Source organism: Moschus berezovskii, chromosome 21, assembly GCF_049115385.1.
Source record: "Moschus berezovskii isolate FMDL1 chromosome 21, NW_MosBer_1.0, whole genome shotgun sequence".
NCBI classification, from domain to species: Eukaryota; Metazoa; Chordata; class Mammalia; order Artiodactyla; family Moschidae; genus Moschus; species Moschus berezovskii.
In genome coordinates, this window is record NC_142480.1 from 624,509 (window position 1) to 646,419 (window position 21,911).

At 65.5% G+C, this 21,911-nt stretch overlaps 1 protein-coding gene across 3 annotated transcripts in view; it reads right to left on the minus strand.

The window, feature by feature from the left end:
- The window catches only part of MTA1 (metastasis associated 1), a 32,690-nt gene that overhangs the window by 7,408 nt on the left and 3,371 nt on the right, over positions 1 to 21,911 (minus strand). For all 3 annotated transcript variants that reach the window (XM_055418676.2, XM_055418677.2, XM_088829804.1), the window contains exons 2-10: positions 13,637 to 13,704; positions 10,082 to 10,175; positions 7,582 to 7,632; positions 7,065 to 7,191; positions 5,368 to 5,431; positions 3,567 to 3,684; positions 1,591 to 1,693; positions 851 to 950; positions 307 to 495 (exon numbers count right to left, since the gene is read on the minus strand). In XM_055418676.2, coding sequence (XP_055274651.1) covers positions 307 to 495; positions 851 to 950; positions 1,591 to 1,693; positions 3,567 to 3,684; positions 5,368 to 5,431; positions 7,065 to 7,191; positions 7,582 to 7,632; positions 10,082 to 10,175; positions 13,637 to 13,704 — 914 coding nt within the window. The remainder of the gene's footprint in view (positions 1 to 306; positions 496 to 850; positions 951 to 1,590; positions 1,694 to 3,566; positions 3,685 to 5,367; positions 5,432 to 7,064; positions 7,192 to 7,581; positions 7,633 to 10,081; positions 10,176 to 13,636; positions 13,705 to 21,911) is intronic.

Here is a 21,911-nt window from a genome sequence, read left to right on the forward strand (position 1 = left end):
ATGGACATGCTCCTCTGAGTGGCCAGTGTTTCGCCTCCTTTTAGACAAGCTCAAGTGTGTTTTAGGGGCCGTGAGAGCAGGAGGGGTCCCTGCAGACTTGATTCCCACGGGCTCAGTGGGGGACACTTCCAAGGATGTATGCGGAGGCTCGGATGGTTAAAAACAACCGGACTTAACACACCCAGGACCTGAGGGCCAGCGAGGAGCTGGACCTGGAGGTGCAGCAGGTGCCTCTAACAGACGAGGGGACGGGAACATGGAAGCCTGGGGAGCAGTGCGGCCCTGACCCCGCCCCGCGGTACTCACAAAGTCTTGCTGAATGTCCGTGAAGTCCTTCCCGTACTTTTCCAGGGCCTCCTCGAAAAGGCTGGCCTCTGAGGCTGACCACTCCTCCATCTCGTCCCTGCAGAGCACGGGTCCGCCCTGCGGCACCAGGGCTGAGATGGCCTTGGCGACATCATACACACTCCTGTGCAGCGTGTCCATGGCATGGAACTGTGTGGGGCGGGAGGCACGGTGACCTGGGCCCCGCGCTGGGACCCACCCCCAGCCCAGATGGTGAACACACCCGGGTCACATGTGGAAAGCCACAGACTCAGGCCTCTAGGGAGAGAGCTGTGGGCAGGCGGGGCCGGTCTGGGGCACGAGAGCCTCCTTCTGGGATACGTGCTGCCTGAGACAGGGCGGGAGGAAGGAGCAGGGTGGCCCCAGGACGTGCAGGTCAGCCTGAGCCTGTGCCGAGACGGGGCTGCCACGCGGGGGCACCGAGAGCCCTGCCCTGGGTGGGGCCATGCCCAGGGGGGTGACCTGAGCAGACGTGCTGGGCCTTGCTTGGCCGGCGCCCGCTTACCAGGGTGATGTCCCGGGAGGCGGCCGCGGCACTCATGTGCAGGCTGGGCTGCCGGACGGAGCTGCTGCAGTCCAGGGCCCGGGCAAAGGTGCCCACGGAGCTGGGGGAGGGTGGCGGGGAGAGACGGTGACCGCTGGAGCAGACAAGCAGGAGGCTGGGCAGGCTGAGCCGGACATGCAGAGGGACCCAGACTCGGCTGTCTCGAGGAGTGCTCTGCTCTGGAGCTCGGGGACTGACTCTCCGCAGAGATCTTCTCACAAGACAGCCTTCGGGTTCCAGCACTGGATGGCGCCCGGCGGCGGGGGCACATGGCCCTGAGTGCTCACTGGAGCTGCCCCGCGGGGGCCAGGGCAGTGGCCTAAGCAGAGGTAGCTCCACAGAGCACAGCCGCTTCATGTCCAGGAGGCCTGGCCTCGGCCACGTCCACCCCAGAGGCCTCTGCCCGGTCCCAAAGATGAACAGGCACCCCATCCCACCCCGCAGTCTGCGGAAAGAGCCCCACCAGTGCCCAACTCGCTCGGCCTGTCAGGGGGTGGCCCTGAGCAGCCCCTCAGAGTCAGCTCCGCGTGCAGGATGGGCCAGGCCTCTGGAGATCAGGAAGGGGTCGCGACAGAGTAGGCCCTGCCCTGCTGGCCTCGTGTGCCCTTCGCTGGGGGATGCCCGGCGGGAAAGATGTCCCACCACGGGGTGGGCGAGCAGTCAAGGCCGCGCCGCTGGTGCCCCGCCTGCCCGGCACTCACCGGGCCACCACCAGGAACTGGTCAATCTGCTTGTCCACAAGCGGGTTGCGGGCCTCCCACACCTTGGTCTCCAGCTTGGACTGGTCTCGGCCGTCCTCCTCGCCTGTGGGGAAGGGGTGCCACGGGGTGAGGCCACCGGGGCCACGGGAGGAGCCCCGAGGCTCTAGTGAGAGCTTGGAGCCAGGGATCCCCTTAGGGCCTGGCCTACTGGGGTGAGGAGTGGAGCACCCCCTCCTGCAGGGAGGGACAGGGTGAGTGAATGCGGGGCAGGGACACAGCACGCATGCACAAAGAAGCACACACGCACACACCAGCACACACACACCAGCATGCACACTTGGACGTGGTCAGGTCGGTGCTCCAGGGCGAGCGTGGCACAGGGCAAGCCTTCGCCCCTGGAGTGGGGTCCAGGTGTGGGCCCCCAGGCCCTTGGAGGAGTCACCAGGAGGGCGCTGGCAGCACAGCCGCTGGGTGAGGAGCAGGCGGTTCGTATCTGATCAAACTCTTCACCCCGAGACACCACAGGGTCAGGTGCCACCGCGCCCGGTCCCTCACCACCACCGCGCTGATGCCGGCTCAGCACAGACATTCGCCCGCCACCCGGGGCCCTGAGGCTGGAGGCCTCGTCCTGGGGCGTCTTCCCCCTCAGCCTGCGGGGGGCGTGGGGTGCCCAGGGCCCAGCCGTGGAAACTACTGTCCTGGGCAGCACCTGTGCCAAGGGCCGGTGTGCTCTGGTCAACAGGGGGAATGGGCCACAAGGAGGCTCTGAAGAACGCCCACCGCAGCGCAGCTGGGCTGGCATGGAGGACCTGTCACACCCACACTCAACTCGGGCGCAACGTCTGCAGACGCCCTCAGTGGTGGTCACTCTCTACAGGAACCCGCTTAAAGGCCCAGGACCCCCACACACTCGGGAAGCCTGTGGAGCTTGGGGTGGGCACGGGCCAGCGGGGCCAGCACGGCTGAAAGTCACTGGGGAGACACGTGCCCACTTGCCCTGGGGAGGTCACCCTGGCAGGCTCCAGGATCACGCTGAGCCAGGGGCCCACAGCGGGGAAGCCCAGCACCACAGACATGCAGGGCTGACCCAGGCACGGGGCACGGAGATCCAAGAGCCCGGGGTGCCAGGGCTGCGGGATGCAAAGGGGTGCCTGGAGGACAGGCACAGTGGGCTCCCTCCTGGCAGCACCTTGGCACTGAGACCCTCCCTGAAGAAGGCGGGGATCCTGCTCCTGGATCCAGGCCCCAGCGACGTGGCCAAGCAGCCAAGCCCAGAGCCCCGGGCACAGTGGCACCCCCGTCCCAGTGCCACGCAGACTGGCAGACAGCATCACGGCACGCTCTGTGGCCGCCACACACACTCACGGCCGGGGCACAGGTTCACACTGGCAGGGTCCACGCCCCGGGAGGTGCGGAGAGACAGCAGGCTGAGACCTTCACCAGGGCCCCCGAGTCAGGAGCGGGAAAGGCCTGGGCTGTGGGTAGGGCTCGCCCAGGGCACCTGAGAACAGAAGCTCAACCCTGCCGAGCACCCAGGCAGTTGGCAACATGAGCTCCGGACACTCAAGCCACCAGCATCCTCCAGAGGCCTCACCAGGACCCCTTAGCAACCGCACAGGAGCGCAGGCCTGGGGGCGCCCAGGGAACCCAAAGGATGCCTGACCCCGGAGGGGGTCCGCGGCCAGAATGGCCGGCTCTGTTCCAGCAGGAGACGCAGCGCAGGGGCCCCCAGGATGACGCGAGTGCTCACAGGGCTGGAGGGAGGGGTGGCCAGGCCTGCCTGCGATGGAGCAGGACACACAGGGCGAGCGGGGAGCCGCCCCACCCACCTTCCTTCAGCAGGTCGGTGATGCCTGCGATGGAGCTGGACACACAGGGCGAGCGGAGAGCCGCCCCACCCACCTTCCTTCAGCAGGTCGGTGATGCCTGCGATGGAGCTGGACACACAGGGCGAGCGGGGAGCCGCCCCCACCCACCTTCCTTCAGCAGGTCGGTGATGTCCGCCTGGTACCGGTTCCCCACCCGGATCTCCCCCTTGTCTGCCAGGAGGGTCTTCTGCTGGGGGTCGTAGACGAGAGAGTAGAAGAAGAAGTCCTGGAAAGCAGCAGGGGCGGCGTCAGCACCCAGCACCACAGCCAGGCGGCTGCAGGCAGCTCCCCAAACTGCCTCGAGCCCAGCAGCAGCGAGTCAGAAAACTTAGTTTATAGAAGCGCTTAACAGCAACGGAACTCCGCAGACCTCTGGGAACAAATCTTGACAGATTCTGGGCTCGGCCTCCGAGAAAACAGCAGGGCTCCCGTGCAGTCGTCACAGGAGACGCACGCAGAGCGGCCACTAACAGAACGTCCTGGGCCCGGAGCCCAGAGCAGGCGGCTCCCAGCCTGTGGGCACCCTCCTGCCTGCTCCAGGCCCACCTGGGGGGAGTGGGCATGACACACCCTCCTTGGTCCCCAGGAAGCCACATTGAGCCTGCCTGGGCCGTTTCTTGGAAGCAAGCCTGCCACCCTGGGGCTCCCCTGGGGCCTCACCGTCTCCCGCAGGGTCTACCCTGCCCCAAGCCTCCACTGTGCCTTTCTCGACTCCCTTGTGGCTATTCCTCCACAGCCCTCACCCACCAGGTGGTAGCGGGCAGGGGCTGCTCCCGCGTCAGGGCCGAGGGCTCCTGGGCCATGGAATGTAGCTGTGAGCCTGTGCTGCCAGCTGCCCTCGCCTGGGCCATCCCCCCTCGCCTAAGAGGCACCCACTCTCCAGAGGGGTGAAGGAGACCAGCAGGAAACACCCGCTGTGCACCCTGGAGATGCATGCAGGTGCCAGAGTAGGGCCCACACGCCTCCAGAGGCTCTTCACAGCCGCCTTTGCTCAGGGACAGCCGTCCATGTCACTGCTTGGGTGGCTGCCACCAGGGGACCTTTCCAAACTGCAGATGGCGCGTCCACTCCCCAGGGGAAGCTGCCTGGGACCGCTGCCTTCCCAGGCCGCACCAGGCCTCCCACGGGCAGGCGGGCAGGGGCTCCCAGGGCCCGGGCTACCCAGGCGGCTCCTCTGCGTTGACTCCAGGCCATTGCCTGGTGGTTCTCCAACTCCTGAGTCAGGCGTCAGAGAGGCCGTCCTTGCTGGACCACTGGCACCGGCAGCCACCTATGCTCCCAGTCCACGCCGCCCCCTCCGCTCACTCCTCTGGGCCCCTGGAGAGCCTGGCCTTGCCTGGGGAGGGTGCCGCCCGCAGGCGATGACACTCCTGCAGGAAATGCAGGGATCCTAGGCATGTCCCCTGGGACACGCGTGGAGGGGACCCTGCTCCTTGGCCATGCCCTGACCTGCCCTTGCAGGGTAACACCCGAGCCCCGCTGCGGCGACCCCTGCGGGCCGTCTTCCCTGGAGTCTTGCTGCTCCAGGGACATGCATGTGTCCTCTGGACACGGCTCTGATCATCATGTTTCCTGGGAGAAGGGGTTTTGGACAGGCAAGCCCACCAGAACCACCTGCCCTGGGGGTCACGGCGGGAGGGACAGCGGCAGCACGGTGAGGAGCTCGGGCGTCACCGTGAGGCCCATCCACCCGTGCGACGAGGCTGGTCCCCTGGCCCCAGCGGCACTGACGATTCCTGTTTCACAGACACTTCCGGTCACCCGGCCAGCAGTGCTGGGTCGGCACAGTGTGGCTGGGCCACGGCGGCCAGGACGGCGGGGTGGGCACCCGCCTGCTGGGGCAGCCGCCACGGGCCTCCCCACCCCTGGCAGGACAAGTCGTGCCCCTTGGAGGGCAGGGGAGCCTCACCTCCCGCTCCAGGTAGGACTTGAGGGACTCGGTCTCGTTCAGCAAAGTAACACTGCACTTCCCTCTGCAAGGCAGGACACAGGAGGGCATGCATTAGGGGAGGCGGGTGCCCCCCGCGCCCACCCAGGCCTGCGGTACCTGATGTGTGGTCCCCCACCCCCGGCCGGCAGTACCTGATGTGTGCTTCCCCCCGGGCCTGCGGTACCAGCTGCGCTCCCCACCCCCGGCCCGCGGTACCTGTTGTGTGCTTCCCTCCTGGGCCTGCGGTACCTGCTGCGCTCCCCGCCCCTGGCCCTCGTACCTGCTGTGTGGTCCCCACCCCAGGTCGGCAGTACCTGCTGTGCTTCCCCCGCCCCCGGCCGGCGGTACCTGATGTGTGCTTCCCTCCTGGGCCCGTGGTACCTGCTGTGCACCCCCCGGCCCGCGGTACCTGATGTGCTTCCCCCGCCCCCGGCCCGCGGTACCTGATGTGTGCTTCCCTCCTGGGCCTGCGGTCCTGCTGCGCTCCCCGCCCCCGGCCCGCGTACCTGCTATGCTTCCCTCCTGGGCCCGTAGTACCTGCTGTGCACCCCCCGGCCCGCGGTACCTGCTGTGTGCTTCCCTCCTGGGCCCGCGGTACCTGCTGTGTGGTCCCCACCCCCGGCCAGCGGTACCTGATGTGTGCTTCCCTCCTGGGCCCGCGGTACCTGCTGTGCACCCCCCGGCCCGCGGTACCTGCTGTGTGCTTCCCTCCTGGGCCCGCATACCTGCTGTGTGCTTCCCTCCGGGGCCCGCGGTACCTGCTGCGCTCCCCGCCCCCCGGCCCGCGGTACCTGCTGTGTGGTCCCCACCCCAGGTCGGCGGTACCTGCTGTGCTTCCCCCGCCCCCGGCCCGCGTACCTGATGTGTGCTTCTCTCCGGGGCCTGTGGTACCTGCTGTGCTTCCCCCGCCCCCGGCCCGCGTACCTGATGTGTGCTTCCCTCCGGGGCCCGCGGTACCTGCTGTGCACCCCCCGGCCCGCGTACCTGATGTGTGCTTCCCTCTGGGGCCTGTGGTACCTGCTGTGCTTCCCCCGCCCCCGGCCGGCAGTACCTGCTGTGTGCTTCCCTCCTGGGCCCGAGGTAACTGCTGTGCACCCCCCGCCCGCGTACCTGATGTGCACTTCCCTCCGGGGCCCGCGTACCTGCTGTGCGCTCCCCCCGGCCCGCGTACCTGATGTGTGCTCCCCCCGGCCCGCGTACCTGATGTGCACTTCCCTCCGGGGCCGCGTACCTGCTGTGCGCTCCCCCCGCCCCGCGTACCTGCTGTGCGCTCCCCTTGGCCCGCGTACCTGCTGTGCGCTCCCCCCGCCCCGCCGTACCTGATGTGCGCTCCCCTTGGCCCGCGTACCTGCTGTGCGCTCCCCCCTGCCCGCGCTCCCCCCTGCCTGCGTACCTGCTGTGCGCTCCCCCCTGCCCGCGCTCCCCCCTGCCCGCGCTCCCCCCTGCCCGCGTACCTGCTGTGCGCTTCCCTCCGGGGCCCTCGTACCTGATGTGCGCTTCCCTCCGGGGCCCGCGTACCTGATGTGCGCTCCCCCCGGCCCGAGTACCTGCTGTGTGCTTCCCCCGGCCCGAGTACCTGCTGTGCGCTCTGCTGTGCGCTTCCCTCCGGGCGTACCTGATGTGCGCTTCCCTCCGGGCCCGCGTACCTGCTGTGCGCTTCCCCCCGGCCCGCGTACCTGATGTGCGTGGCCGGCAGGGACTCCAGCTGCCTCGACAGGAACAGCTCGCGATGCCGCAGCTGGTGCTTCAGCTTCTCGGGCAGGTCCACCATCTCCGGGTTCTCCAGCTCCTCCTCCATTTCTCCTGAAGGACAGAGAGGACACGAGCTCAGGCCACAGAACAGACCCACCCACTGGCTGCCCTGGCCCCCGCCACCCGGGGGCCCCAGCAGGCGCTTGGGCAGCACCGGTTCGAGCCCAGCCGCCCCAGCCGCCCGCAGCCAGGGTGTCTCATCAGGAAGGAGGACATGTCCTGAGCTGGCCGGGGGGACACGGGGGAGACGGGGCGGCCGCTGCTGCACGTCCAGGGCCGGGGGCCAGAGACCCCATGGCCGTGCCCCGAGCCCTCCCTGCACGGGAACCCCCTCGGGGCAAGCTGCAGGGGCCTCCAAGGGCCCACCTCGCCGCAGGCAAACAAGGGCGGGCATGCAGTCCGGTGCACAGGCGCCGGGACCCCCGCGAGGGCAGCACTTACCTTCCTCGCCGGTGTCGGCCCCCGATCCGGTTTTATAGCAGACTGACAGGGCTATACAACAGACAGACAGCGCCCAGACAGCGGGTCAGCCTCAGCGCCTGGCCTGGCTGAGGGGGTGAGGCTGGGAGGCAAGGTGGACAGGGGGCCGCAGACCACCCGGCCGAAGCCAGAGGACGTCCCACCTAGTGACCTCGGCCCTGCCCACCGCCATGCCGCCCATGCCTCCAAGAAAACCCCAGACCAGCCTGGGCTGGCCTGTCCTGGCAAAGTCGGAGGGAGCCAGACCTTCTGGAGAAGCGGGCCCAGGGCGCCAGGTGGGGGCGGGATGAGTCCCCAAGCCAGATCAGCAGTGCACGCTTCCTGCCCAGGGTCCTCAGCCACCCCCCCAGGGCTGGGTCACTGGTGCCCACAGGGAGAGCCCGAAAGTCTGGCACATGGGGGGCAGCGGGGGACCTTCACGATGTGGACTCAGCACAGGAAGGCCCGGGGCTGGGATGCCCTTGCCAGAGGTGATCCGGGCTACGCAGGGGGACAGGGAAAGCAAGCCCGCAGCCAGACCACTCTCTACCCCAAGGCCCACAGGAGGCTGCGTGGAGCACACTCATGCCCCTGTGCGGCCTGCAGCCCTCTGCTGCCCCCCTGTGGCAGCCACGCAGGGACCCGCACCGCCCCCCATGCATCCACAGCTCATGGCAGCTGGCTGGGCCAGGGCAAAGGCAGCTGGGGAGGAGGCCGGGCCGGGCTGTCTGGGAGGGAGCCACAGGGACCTAGGCACCCACACTGCGGCCGCATCATGCCCTGCCCACCCCTGGGGACCCCAGAGCAGCCCCACGTGAGAGCATCACCCGCGCTCAGACATGGCCTCCAGCCCACACTCATCGTGCTCACGCCATCCAGGGGCAGCCTCGCTAGCCTGGCAGAGCAGCAAGGAGCCGGGGCCAGAGACAGGCCCTGGGGGCCTGCGTCACGGCCGCAGACCTCGCCCTCCCCACGCTGACACAGGCCCACTGGGGCTCAGCGACACCGGGCCACCAGGGCTCCCTACCGTCAGAAACGCAAGGAGTGGCCAGGAGCCACACTGCAGCCTCAGGGGCAGCCAGGGCTTCAGCCAGGCCAACTTCCTGCCCCCAGGAGACCAGGAGTCTCTGCATGGTTCCGGAGCCCGCTCCCCGAGGACCCACAGACGTGAGTGGGCTGCAGTGCCCAGCATCAAAGAACCCAAGGGCACGTGGCCCCTGGGACCAAAGCCCCTCCCTCCGGGATCCAGCGAGTCCTGGCCTTGAGCTCAGAGCTGGGGCCTCACCCCACACACCCCACTGGCTCCGCTGAGCCCCACACTTGCTCTGGGGTTCCTGAAAGGAACTGTCCCATGCCCACTGCTCCTCAGACAAGGTCAGGACAGCTCTGCGGAAGGCCCACACACCTGCTAGCGGGGCGGGGCGGGCAGCCCGAGGCCTGCAGACCCGGTGAGGGTGCTCCTGCTCTGGAGAGGCCCACGGCCCGGGCTTCTGTGCTAGCGGGGCGGGGCGGGCAGCCCAAGGCCTGCAGACCCGGTGAGGGTGCTCCTGTTCTTGGGAGACCCACGGCCCGGGCATCTGTGCTAGCAGGGCAGGGCACGAGCTCGTGCCTCGGGCTCCAGGCCCAGAAGCAGCTCTAGCAGCAGATCCGACCACGCAGTGGGCGCCCACCCAGCCTCCATTCCTCCTGCCAGAAGGGCCCCCAAGTGTCCTCCCCACTCCCCTGGCACTGGGCCAGGTCCCAGGAAGCAGGGTGTACCGGTATCCCCCCGGCCCAGCCGCAGTGGGCTCACAGAGCCCAGCCCCACAAGACGGAGACTCCTGGGGAGATGGAGGCCCTGCCCTGACCCAGGCATGAGGGCCTCTCCAGCCCCGCCAGCTCCCGCTTTTGGGGGGACCCACTCCCCGCGTCTTGTGACCTAACCCCTCAACAAGCTCCGCTGGGGCCCAAGACCAGGAGAGCTGGGCCCCTGGACATGGCCACCACTGTGCGTGGAGGGCCAGTGTTGCGGTCACTCAGGGCTGGGCATGGACACGGGAGATCGCCCGCCATTGGCTATGCCCAGGCCCGCCTCGCGGCCCTGACTGTTGGGATGGTGTGGACGGGGCCCGGCCCACTAACACCGCACCCCCAGGACCCGGCTCCTCTGCTCAGCACCGGGAGGCCGCAGGCAGTACTGGGCTGGTGGCACAGGCTCGTGCCACAAGGACTGACAGGTGGTGCGCATGTGTGCGTGAGGGCCGGAACCCACAGGTGGAGCCACCACCACCGGAGGCAGCACCAGCCAGCACACGAGCGGCCCGGCACCCACCCTGCGCGGCCCATCCCCAGGCCTGAGCCCAGGCCTGACGCCCTGCACTGGGCCAGGGACGGTCCGACCAAGGACACGGACAGCCCACCCTCCCGCCCCCAGCTGAAGGCCCCGAGGAACGGGAGCAGCGGGCCCTCCGTGGGCCGGGGCGGTGCGGGCGGGGGGACTCACTGGCGTGCTTGTCAGCCAGGGCGATGAGGCTGCTGGAGATGTCACGGCGCCGGTAGAAGCACACTACCTTGGCCTCCACGTTCCCACTGGCCGTCTGCAACAGCAAGGCGGGCTCTGAGCACCCTCGCAGGGGCGGCCCCACGCAGGGCCTCGGGCGGGAGCAGGGACTGCGCACATGGAGCCTGCGCCCAGAGCTAAGGGACAGGGCGCCCCGGCTGGGGGCAGCGCTGGGAGGGACACACAGCGGACGTAAAGCCACCCGCACCCCCGTGTGTGGGCACCAGACGGGCATGACTGAGGACGGGGTGCCAGTCTCTGCCGCCCCGTGAGCGGAACCCAAGCCTCGAGGGACGCGGGCACCTGGGCAGGAGCGGCCACCACGACCCGGGACAGTCAGGCTGCCAAGGGCCATGAGGCGCCGACCGAACAGCAGCTGGGACGCAGCAAAACCAGAGGAGCTCACCTCACAGAGAGAAAACTGTTTGTTAAACTAACAAGCGTTTACAACGTTTTTAACGATAATACAAGGACTGTATTGCAATCTTAATATTCATAGAATTTAAAATATTGCAGCATCTATCACATTAGACTAAGCTCTCTTTACACAAAGCATTTAACTTCTAGTTATTCAACTCCATTAGACCAGGAACCTTTCAAGAAAGTCTTAAGAACTTTTCACGCTCCTGACGTAAAGTTAAGTGTTACCCCCTCTGCTGCTTTACGAGGTCGCCACAGAGACTTCGGAGGGCACACAGCCTCCCTCCAGCCTACGAGGGACATGACGAGAACCAAGACGTCACCAGGGAAAACTACGCTCCAGAATGCTTGCAGGTGGCGCGCCCATCCTGAGCATGGCCTGTCGGAACGCTGTCTGCAGGACTCACAGGCATCCCGAGTTTGGCAAGCTGTGATTCCCAGACCTAGAAGCCACCCCTAGAAACGGTCTGGAGGCCATTCGCTGAGCTGGGGAGGACGAGGGGCCTTTGACAGACGCAGACGATCCAGCACCTCAACAGGACGGCGGAAGCGATTAGGCAGAGCCGGGAGGCCAACCGTGGAGCACCGAGGCTCACGTCTTCAGGGCTCCATCACTGAGCATGCCCCTGGGGGCCCTGCCTGGGAGGAGACACCCTGCGGGGTCCTCCGCCAGGACGACAGCGCAGCGCACGGGGGAGGTCCTGTCAGGCTTGGCGGCACCTACCTATCCCCCTTGCTGGACTCTGCGGAGATTCCCGTACCCACGCTCTGAGCTCACTCTGAAATCCGCCTCTAACTCCTGGGAGGGAGCCCGCCGGTCCTCTCTGGCCTCTCCCACTGGGCAGGCCCCCTACACCCACGTTCCGAGGGTCCACCCCTCCCCACCGCCACAGCAGGCCTCTCCCTGTCCTTCCAAAACAGCCATCTGCTCCAGCAGCGTAGAGACAACTTTCCATGAAGGCAAGGCAGATGCGATACAAACCCAATCAAGGTTCCAAGGAGAAAACTCAACAACCCCTCACAAGCTCATGAAAGCCCCGAGTCCCGGGAGGTCAGGGGAGGGGGTGGCAGGCGCAGTCAAGGCTTTGAGCGAGGCGGGGGGGAGGGGCGAGCCCGCAGAGACGCAGACCCCAACCCGCGGGAGGACAACTGCAATTTTCTTAAAAAAAGCTCACTGTCCGCTCACTCTCCTTTACAGAGAAGCGGCAAAGCATGGGGGTGACCCTGCCTGCCACGCACCCCACTTCCCTCCCACCCATCACAGTTCACACCAGGCTCTGCTCCACCTGCTAAGACCCCCGCACCACCCCAGGCCGATCCAGGGGGACGGCATGGAGACGGGTCAGCAGCCTACAGCGCGCCCTTCCGAGGGGGCATCCACTGTCCTGGGGCTGGGCAGGCCTGCAGCTCTGGGAGGAAGGCCATGGGGGCAGGTGGGGTGGGGGAGCATTTCCTCGGTCGCTTCTCTGCCTGCAAGGCCCTGTCCCTCTGACCCCTGCTGGCTGGCCGCTAGGCCCCCGGAGGAGCCTCCATGTGGCTGACTTCCCTGTGATTCCTTCCCAGTTTCCACGAGCACCTTCCAGGGGTTACTTCTCACCGAGTCTCCCAGCCCCGCCAGCCACAGCAGCAGCCGTGTCCCTAACGGTGCCCAGCGGACCTGGCCCGTCTCCCTCATCAGCTGCGCCTGCGTCAGCCCTGTCCCCAGCCACCGTGACGAGCCTCATGAGGAAGCTGCCCTTCAGGCTTCCTGCCCACCAGGACACCGGCCAAGAGCAGGCCTTTTGCGGGGACAGCAGCTCTGGTCTTACCCTGGACATCACCCTTCTCCCCCTCCCCATGCACTCAAGGCTGCGGGGTCCTGGCCACTGTCAGGGGAGAGCCCTCCTGCTGACCGGTCTGCAGCACCTGCCTGAGCCACGCTTGCCTGGGCTGCGACTGCCTCTCCAGCTGGGACCGAGCCCCGTGCCCCACGGGGAGACAGGCAGGGCACAGGGCTGAGAACCAGCCGCCCTGCGGCAGACGGCCACGCGCCCTGGCTCCTGGGAGCAGTCTTCCCCCCGCCCCATCCACAGAGCCCCCGGGGCCCGCCTGCCTCATGGCTGCCGCGGGTGGAGACCAAGGGGGAGGGCCACAGCTAGAGAGCGAGGGCACCACGGCTGCCCTGAGACCCCGGCCGCCGCGGCTCCACTGGCCAAGGAGACACTGGGGGCAGAGGCCTGGCTCTGAGCCGCACCCCCAACCGGCGCCAGTGCCCAACACGTGGGGGTGACCGCCTGCTCCCGTCGCAGCAGCAGGCACAGGGAAGCCCTCTTGCCCTGTGGCTCCAGCAGGAGGTGAGTAGGGTGCAGGGGAGGCGCCCCAGGGCCCAGGCTCCAACAGCAAGGCCAACCCACGGCACGTCCTGGCCAGGCCCCAGCCCCAGCCTGAGACCATCCGGGAGCACCGGCCCACTGCAGCCAGGCCCGGGCCAGGGCTCTGGGGGCCCCAACTTCCCGCCCATGCCTGCTCCCAGCAAGCTTGGTCGCAGGGCTGGGGTGCAGCTGCAGCCAAGTATGACCCTTGGGGGATAAGTGCCCTGACTGTCTCAGCATGGAGGCCCCACAAGGCGGCCCCTCGCCTGCACAGGCAACTTGATGCTTCTCAGAGGGCTGATCCGGGGAGGGGGCAGCAGTCACCCCTGCGGGAACGCGGGAGGGAGAAGCAGCAGGCCCAACGGCCGTGGACCCGGCTTCACGGCAGCCAAGAAGGAGGCGTGCTCGGCAGTCCCCCCAGTACCCCCACCCGTGTGGCCAACCAGGCGGCCGGCAGGAGAGATGGGGCGGCTCCCGGGGCTGGGGCATTCTGCAGGGACAGGGCCCCCTCCTCCGACCGGGAGTCCGCTCCCACCGCAGCCCCGGGGCTAGAAGGGCTCAGGAGCGCCCGCCCAGGACACTGCCAGTGTGGGGCGGGCAGGAAGACGGGCAGCAGCGTCCTACCCAGAGTCTTCCTGCCCACCGCATCCCCCCACCCGGCGAGGCCAGCAGGGACCCCGAGGAAGGGGCTCCAGGAGGACCCCCCGCAGGGACGGGCACACGCTACCTTGTTGAGCTCCTCGATCCTCCGGATCAGGTACGGGTTGCTGGAGGAGTTCTCGAAGTAGACGTAGTCTGCAAAGGGTGGGGAGAGTATGTCAGCTGTGCGCAGCCCCTACCCGCCCCAGGGTCCTTGCTATGGGGGTGGGTGAGCTGAGAAAGGGTCGCCGCTCCAGGCAGGAGTCCACCCCCCCAACATCATCGCGGTGGGCGTGCAGCTGGGTCGCATGGGCAGGGGCCCCAGAGCCGGCAGCACAGGGAGGAGCTGCCAGACCCCACCCCCACGCACACCAGTCCCAGCCCTGGCAACCCACCACCATCCCTGCAAAGACAGATGCACTGGACGGGGTCCCGGATTCCCGCGGGGGTGGGAGGAGGCCAGGCACCCAGGGGAGTGGGGTCCCAGCCCTCAGGTCAGTGCAAACGCCCCTCACACAAGTTCGTTTCCCCAAAGCCCCGGGAGCGGGGGGCCTGCCCAGGGAAGCCCAGCACAGCCAGCAGGACACCGGCCGCCAGCCCTCGCACACCTCACCGGTACTGGGCACCCACCTGCCTCTCACCCGCCCCCCGCTGCCCGCAGGGGATGGCCACCCCGGCTGGACTCTGCTGAGGCTCGCACGCGGCCCAGGTGACCCCCGGCAGACAGAACCCCAGAGGGGTCACACCAGGGGTGTGCCCGTCCAGGCTGATGGGGCAGGGGCCCCAGGGCGGGCTAGCCGTGCGGTGGGCAGGCTGTATCACACGTAGATTTGCTCAGTAAAGCCATTTTTACAAAAAGGCCTCAGATCAACCATCTAAGCTTTCACTCTAAGAAACCAGATAATAAGCAGATTAAACCTGAAAGAATCACTCCCACATGTCAGGAACCAGAAGCAGCCCACATGCCCCCAGGCGCCGTGTGTCCAGGGCAGTGCCCAGCTCCCTGGACAGGTGGCCAGGAGAGGGGTAGGCCCAGCGGCCTGACCCTGGGCAGTCACGGGGGGCAGGGGCTGTAGGGACACCCACGAAGGACCTGAATTGAGAAGCAACAGTCTCGCAGAGACAGAAAAGACAACCTCCCCACCCCTGCCAAATGCAGAGCGAAGACTAACCACAGGTCCACGCACACTCGGCCCGCAGCACTCGAGGAAGGGCCTGGAGCTCAGGAGGCCCCAACACTCCCACTGGCACTGCGGGGATGACAGCGTGGAGCCCGCCAACCCAGGGCGCAACCTCTGCATGGCCAGGCCAGCAGCCTGGATGGGGCCACACCCCGAGCCCAGGGGTCACAGCATCGGAATAAAGACGAAAAGCCACACAGCCACCTCAGCCGACGACACCTGAACAGCTCCTGATAAAACTCAGATGCAAACCAGGAGTCCAGGCAACATCCTCACCTGCTGGCAGGCTTCTCCAAAATCTACAGCAACATCACCTTTACTGATGGACCTGGGACCAGGCGCCTGCCACCCACTGCTGCTCACCCACAGGACCCAGCCGGCTCCACGAGCAGACAGAGTAAATACACGAGGCGTGCAGGTTGGAAAGGAAGGAGAGATGCTCTTCATGCAGACGACGTGGCTGTCCACAGAGAAATTCCCAGTCGACCAAACAGCTGCCAACATTGAGAGGCTGGGGCCACCCCAGCCTGCTGGAGGGACCTCAGCCGCCCACGGCCAGGGCGGCCTACTCCATAAACCTGCTTTCTCTTAGAAGAAAGCAGCTCATGAGGGAGGGTTTAGCAAGCTCACAGGATACAAAAATCTATCAGAAGCGCCATCCACAGGACTCCGCTGGCAGTCCAGTGATTAAGAATCTGCCGGCCAATGCAGCGGACGCAGGGTCCATCCCCGCTCTGGGAGGCCGGCATGTGTCACGGGGTGGCTAAGGCCACGGGCCGCGAGAACTGAGCTCACGCGCCACGGGAGAAGGCACGCCGTGAGACGGTGCAGAGCACAGCAGAGCCCCGCTGGCTGCAGTCAGGATCCGGCGCAGCCAAGAGTCAGTAAATTAATAAAAAAAATAAGTACCACTTAATACCTCAGTACTGAGGTACCAATTGAACAATCTATGAATCTTTAAAGATCCAAAGTCCTGCTCAAAGATCTGTGCGCTGAAAGCTGCAACACTAGTGAGAAAACCAAGTCTGAATAAGCGGGAACTTACGAGACATCACTAGAGCACAGACCATCAGCCTTTCCCGGAAAAGGGCCCAACAGTGAAGCCTGCAGGCCGCGGGGACGGAAGCGAGACCAGAAACACCGCTTTAGTTATCTGTTCACATGATACATCTCCACAAACGTTCTGCCAACGAAGTCTAAAATAAAATAACTGAATACGCTTTTTGTGATAAAATACTGGTCTACCACGAAATCCCACTGGGAGGGGGACAATTCATTTAAGCAGGGCTCGAAGTTCACGTGCTTCATCACGAACACCCAGGGCCCTGTCCCTGTGAACACCGACCCTCGCTGTGGTCTCAGCGTCTCTCCACACAGGAAGCACCCGAACACCAGTATCCGTCTGCCGGCACGAAAGCCGAACCGAGCACATCCGTGTGGGCCTTGCTGAGCTTCTTCTCTGACCTTTCCTTCCAGCGTCTGTGCAGCGAAAGGTCAGCACAGCAGGCCCCAGGCAGGCCCTGGCTACGTGACCAGCTGGGAGGAACACCCTGGACGCCGAGATGCGTGTAGTCACACTGTCTGCAACCCCGGAGAGACAGGCAGGAAGCATGACCTTGCTCCTCTGCTGCTTGTGGTCCGCATCCTTCTGCTTTAAGGGTCCTAAGCTGAAGCTTGAGTGCAGCTCCGCCAAGTTCTCAGAGTCCTGTTGGCGAAGCACCAAACCCAAAGCCGGGCCGGGCCACAGCAGGGGACGCGCCTCAGAGGTGGGCAGCGAAGTGGCTTCTGAAACCCGGACACCTCCACCGCCCAGCACGGCAGCCTGAGCTCAGAAAACACACCCACTGCAAATGTGGGTCCGAATGGAGGTCCCTTTTCACCTTCTGACAGGAGGGACCTGCACGGAGCAGTCGGTGATTCAGACATCAGTCGTCACCAAAACGAACATGTAAATTTGCAGTAAGTGCCATTTTATGTCATCTTCAGATGAATTCATAGAGGACCATTATCAAAGCTGCAGCAAAACTAACGTCCAAAGGCAGTCTGCGTTTGAAATGGTTGAGAAATGCTTGAGAGCCTCTCATTCTGGGCAGGGCAAGATATGCAGCCTCCACTTCTGATACGATTCAGAGCTGACGACGGCAGAGCCCACAGGCAGACGCGGCTCACGACGGACACACAGGCGGGGTAAAGCAGGAGACCCCACATTCTGCACAAAGCGCCTGCTGAGCAGCTGCCTGGACTGTTCACACACTTTGCCCAGGTGTCCGGCCATGCCCCGCTCTGTCGACCCATCACCTGTAACAGGTCTGTCACTGCCAGGGTTCTCCAGGGAAGCAGAGCCAACGGCAGGAAAGGAACATATGTGTGTATGACACACGGGTGTGTGCATACTCACACGGAGCGGTTTGTCCCACCGCTGGCTCATGTGGACACGGAGGCCAAGAGGTCAGACGATGTGCCGTCTGCGAGCAGGAGGCCAGGACGGCTGGGGGTGAGGGTCAGCCCGAGTCTGATGGCCTGAGACCCAGGAGCCCTTGAGCCGCCCGAGGGCCAGCGGAGACGGATACACAGGTAAGAACAGGAGCTGGCCGCTACCCTCAGCGCCGCAGCTGGGCGGGGAGGGCTCAGATCCAGCACTGACCTGTCCCGAAGCACCCTGGCGGACACCCCAGGAGGACGACCCCCAGCCACCCTGAGCCCGACTGGGTGAACACAGCGCCCCAGCAGAGCCCGCTTCTGCGGACACAGCGCCCCAGCAGAGCCCGCTTCTGCGGACACAGCGCCCCAGCAGAGCCCGACTGGGCGGACACCAGGCTGGTGTTTTCCCAACGTCTCTGAGCATCTTGACTATGCCTGCAGGCACACTCTTCACAGAGCCAGGCTCCTGACCCCAGGGCTCTGGGCCCTTAGCCTGGGAAGCCGCCCACCAGCACGACGCAGGGACGTCACGACCAGGGACCGGCTTTTCCTGCCCGGCGAAGGTTCCATGGAGACCCCATCATGTTGTCTTCATGGACTTGGTGAAGAGGGTCAGCTGTGATGGGCCCTCTCTGAACTGGAAGGTCCGCGGCTGTCCCTGCACACGCTGTCCCCACGCGCACGCTGTCCCGGCACACACACCCCGCAAGGACCCTCCTGAGCCCAGTGCTCCACTCTCCAGGACACTGCCGTTACGACGTGGGCGTGTGACTCAAGTGACAGCCCCACAGGCGGGCAGACAGGTGGGCAGGCAACCTCACCATCCACCGCTCAACTTCATCAAGGCCCCACAGCAGCCCGAAGACACAAGCAAACACACCCGCCTGGCTCATTCCAACACGACTTTATTTATAGGAACTCAGATTTGAATTTCATGGAATTTTCACTTGTCCTAAAGTATTCTTCTTTTCATTTTTTTTTCTCTCAACCATTTAAAAATGTAGGAACCATTCTTAGCTCGTGAGTCACAGGAGAACAGTCAGCGGGCCACAGCCTGCCAGGCCCTGCAGGAGGGACTAGTCCTGGAAAAGAAGCCAACCTTCCCCCAAACTGATACCAGCCACAGTTTCAACAGCATCCCAATCAGAACTCCACAGTTTTCTCTGTAGAAAAGTCAGTAAGACAACCCTACACTTCACGTGGGACGTCCCAGACAGCGAACAGATGAAACAATCTGGAAACAGCACGCAGTCAGGGACTCCCTGGCCGCCCACCGGTTAGCACTCAGCGCCGTCACTGCCCAGGGTCTGACCCCTGTCGGGGGAACTGAGACCTCGCGAGCCTCAAGCGCAGCTGAAACAGAAAAGACGAGTCAGAGACGGCCCACCTGACCCAGACCTGCTGCGAAGTCACAGTGACCCACACGGGGCGGGGAGGCAAACAGCTGTGACCGGACACCCCCAGACGGGGGGTCAGAATGCTAAGAGGTGGAGAAGGGCCCCAGGCTCACACGCACAAGGGAGAAGCCGAGGACCTTCGCCTCCACCGCACACACAAGTGAGCTCAAATCGTGTCACATGCTTACAAGTAAAACCTGGACTACAAGCGCTGCACGGGAACACAGGACAAGAGCTCTGTGACCTCAGGGTTGGCGGATTTTATACACAAAACATGTAAATTACAAAAAAAAAATCTGCAAAACACATATTTGGTAACAGACTAAAATATACAACATAAAACAAAGCGTCACAACTCAGCGCCAAGCTTCCTCCCAATCTCAGAAACCAGGCAGAGGGCTCGTGCAGACACCTGGCCAGACACTAGGAGGACAGTCAACAGGTGGAAAGACGCCCCGTGCCTCGGTGCAGGCAGACTGGAGCCCCCTGCCCGCCTGTCACACCCTCGGCAGAGACGCTGGCCCGACGAGACCCAGCCGGCCAGGGTGCGGAGGGCCCGGGGCACAGGGGGTGGCCCCGCGCCCGCCAGGCCCCCTGGCCTGGGACCCTCACCACGACAAGTGACACTCACAGCAGAGCGGAGTGCGCAGTCACCAGAAGCTGGAGATGACCCTGCGGTGATGCGAACATGCCCTTCAAACGTCACGCTGCAACCCCAACCCTGAAGCCAGCTATCTGGAGACAGGACCTCTGCGAAGGGCTGAGGGTGAGCCCCGGAAGGGGGGCTCGTGCTCCTACAGGAGACCCCCGGAGCTCCCTGCCAGGAAATGGGCTCTCCTGAGACATCAGGTCTGCAGGAGGCGGCCGGGACCGCATCTGGGAACACGCAGCCTCCAGAACTGCAAGAAGCTGCCTCTGCTGTTGACCAGCCCCCAGGCTGAGGCCTCCAGACCCAACGTCCCACAGTTGCTGAGTCCACTGCGACACGTCCATTCGACAGAACCAACTCGGCAGGCAGAGGAAGGTGTTCCCCACACCTGGGCGAGCCCTGGACGCGCTGCCTGACACTCTGTCGGGGGGTGTCAGGAACAACAGGGTCCCCTCGGGGCTGCGGAGCTGGGCTGGGCGTGAGGGGCTGACCACAAGGCAAGAGGGAAACCGGCGGGTCGTGCCAGCCGTCTGACCGGTGGGGTCCCCCACTGGCCTGTTGAGACCACATGCCTGGCAGCGTGACAGCTGCACACCTGTGCACACCCGTCCAAACCACAAAGGGCGTGTGAGCGTGCACCTCGGCAGACCTAGCTTTCGATGGTGAGACGCCCGCAGCCACAATAATCGCGTTTCTGAAGTCACCACTAACCCTGAATTCTCCTGAGCTGACCCACTCGCCCAGGGCAAGGTCAGGGCCAGGGCCAGGGCCAGGGTCAGGCTCCTGCAGCCTCAGGCCAGGCTGTCTTCTGGGATCAACACAGCACCTGCTCTCCACGCCCAGCTCAGAGACTGACAGCCGCATCCTGGCTCACATCACACCACCGGTTCACGGCTGCAGCCTGCCGGCGCTGAGGGACCCTGAACACGCCTCAGGGCATCGCTGGGCCCACTGAAACATGGGAACCTCCAACTAAAAGCAGGGAACCTCCAATGGCACAGTCCTAAGGCCGGGGGACTGCTCACTCGTGGCTCCGCTGGTCAGCATTGCCCTGAGGGGCCTGCAGACTCGCAAAGGCAAGCGGCCAGGAGCGACGAGGCGGGGTGGGACGAAGGGAGGCCCCCAGGAAGGCGGCACGACCCCCGGAGGGCCGCGTTGTCAGCACCTCGGGGACGGCCTCCCACTAGCCCCAGGCCTGAGACCCCCGTGGGGGGACGGTGGGGTGCGGAGGCTCAGCCTGGGGAGCTGGGCATCTGCAGGAGCCCAGCCCCAACCCCCGGCCCACCTCCACATTCGCCCGCTGAGCTTCGGGGGCCTGGGGCCCGGCTCGCACACCCCCTGCGGGCCCAGCACTGGCCGTGCCATCTCTCCAGCACACACCCCCTGGACGGAGGCCGGGCCCTGCCCGGAGCCGAAGTGGCTGACAACCAAGGCGCCGGCCTCCGTCCAGGGGGTCAGAGAATGGAGGTGACGGGGGTCGGGCCGGGCCCCAGGCCTGAGCTCAGATGCCCCATGCTCTCTCTGGACGAAGGGACAGAACTGTTCCCACCTGGACCCCAGAAAAGGCCCTGTGGAGCCCACGCACGGACCCGCAGGCCTGAGCTCACACGGTGCCCACTGGAGCACACCCGCCCCGGCAGCCCTGTGCTGACCCCAGTCCCCTCACACGGGATGTGGCCACCTCTCAGGGGTGAACTCCCCGTCCCCAAGAGTAGCCCCCTCTGCCCCGACGTCCACAGACAGAGCTCCGGGGGCCCAGGGGCCCGCCTGGACACCCACCCTGCAGAGGGCGGGAGGCAGTGGGCCTGTCCCCTCAGGTGCCAGGCATGGGCCCCCCGGGTTTGCTGCGCCTGTGCCCCTCACCCCCACATCTGGCAGTCACCATCGCATGGGTCACCCAGAGAGACCCGGGCCTGCGAGGGGCGTGCTGGGGGCAGGGCCAGATGATGGGCCCCCGAGGCGCTGGGAGTCGACACTGCAGTTGGAAGTGGGGAAGACGCAGCAGGCCTGCTGCTCAGAAAGGTTGTCTCCTCAGGCCGCCCATGACTGAGGCCGGGAGGGGGTCAGGGGCTGTAAGGCCAGGGAGGGCAGGAGCAAGGCCCGCAGGGGAACAAGGGTAGGGGCAAGGCAGGCAGGCGCTCCCAAGTCCTGCACCCTGACGTTAACCCAACCCCTTGTCGGGACACAGCACCAGCCTGCCCACCAGGCCCTCCCCAGGCCCCACACTGCGATGTCACCCTGACGCCCTGATGGGACAGTGCCAGCAGCCTCCTCCGTCTACGTGGGGCCCCTGGAGACCCAGGGGAGCGGGCCTGCTGCCATCAGACCCCAGCCCACCTGCTCCCCAAGGACAGGCAGGCGGGCGGTTGCTGGGGGCGCGAGGCAGAGGACAGCGCAAGATGCCAGACTCAAGAGAAGACAGGCTGTGGAGTCGCGGGCGGGGCCTGGACCAGGGCCTCAGGGCAGTCCCCCAAATCCACAGTGACAGCCAACTTCAGCCCCAGAAGGGGGCCCTGTGCCCACCTTGACCAAGCCATCCTCAGCCCTGGTGAGTCCAGCACCAACGCCCACACAGCTAGATGCCCAGCAAGGCCACCAACCCAGGACCTGCCTCAGACATCCCTGAGCCACAGCTCCTCGCAAATTAACCCCAGACTGCAACGACCGCATTTTCCCCTCAGAGGAACGTGAAGGCCCCAAAAGATCCCCAACAGG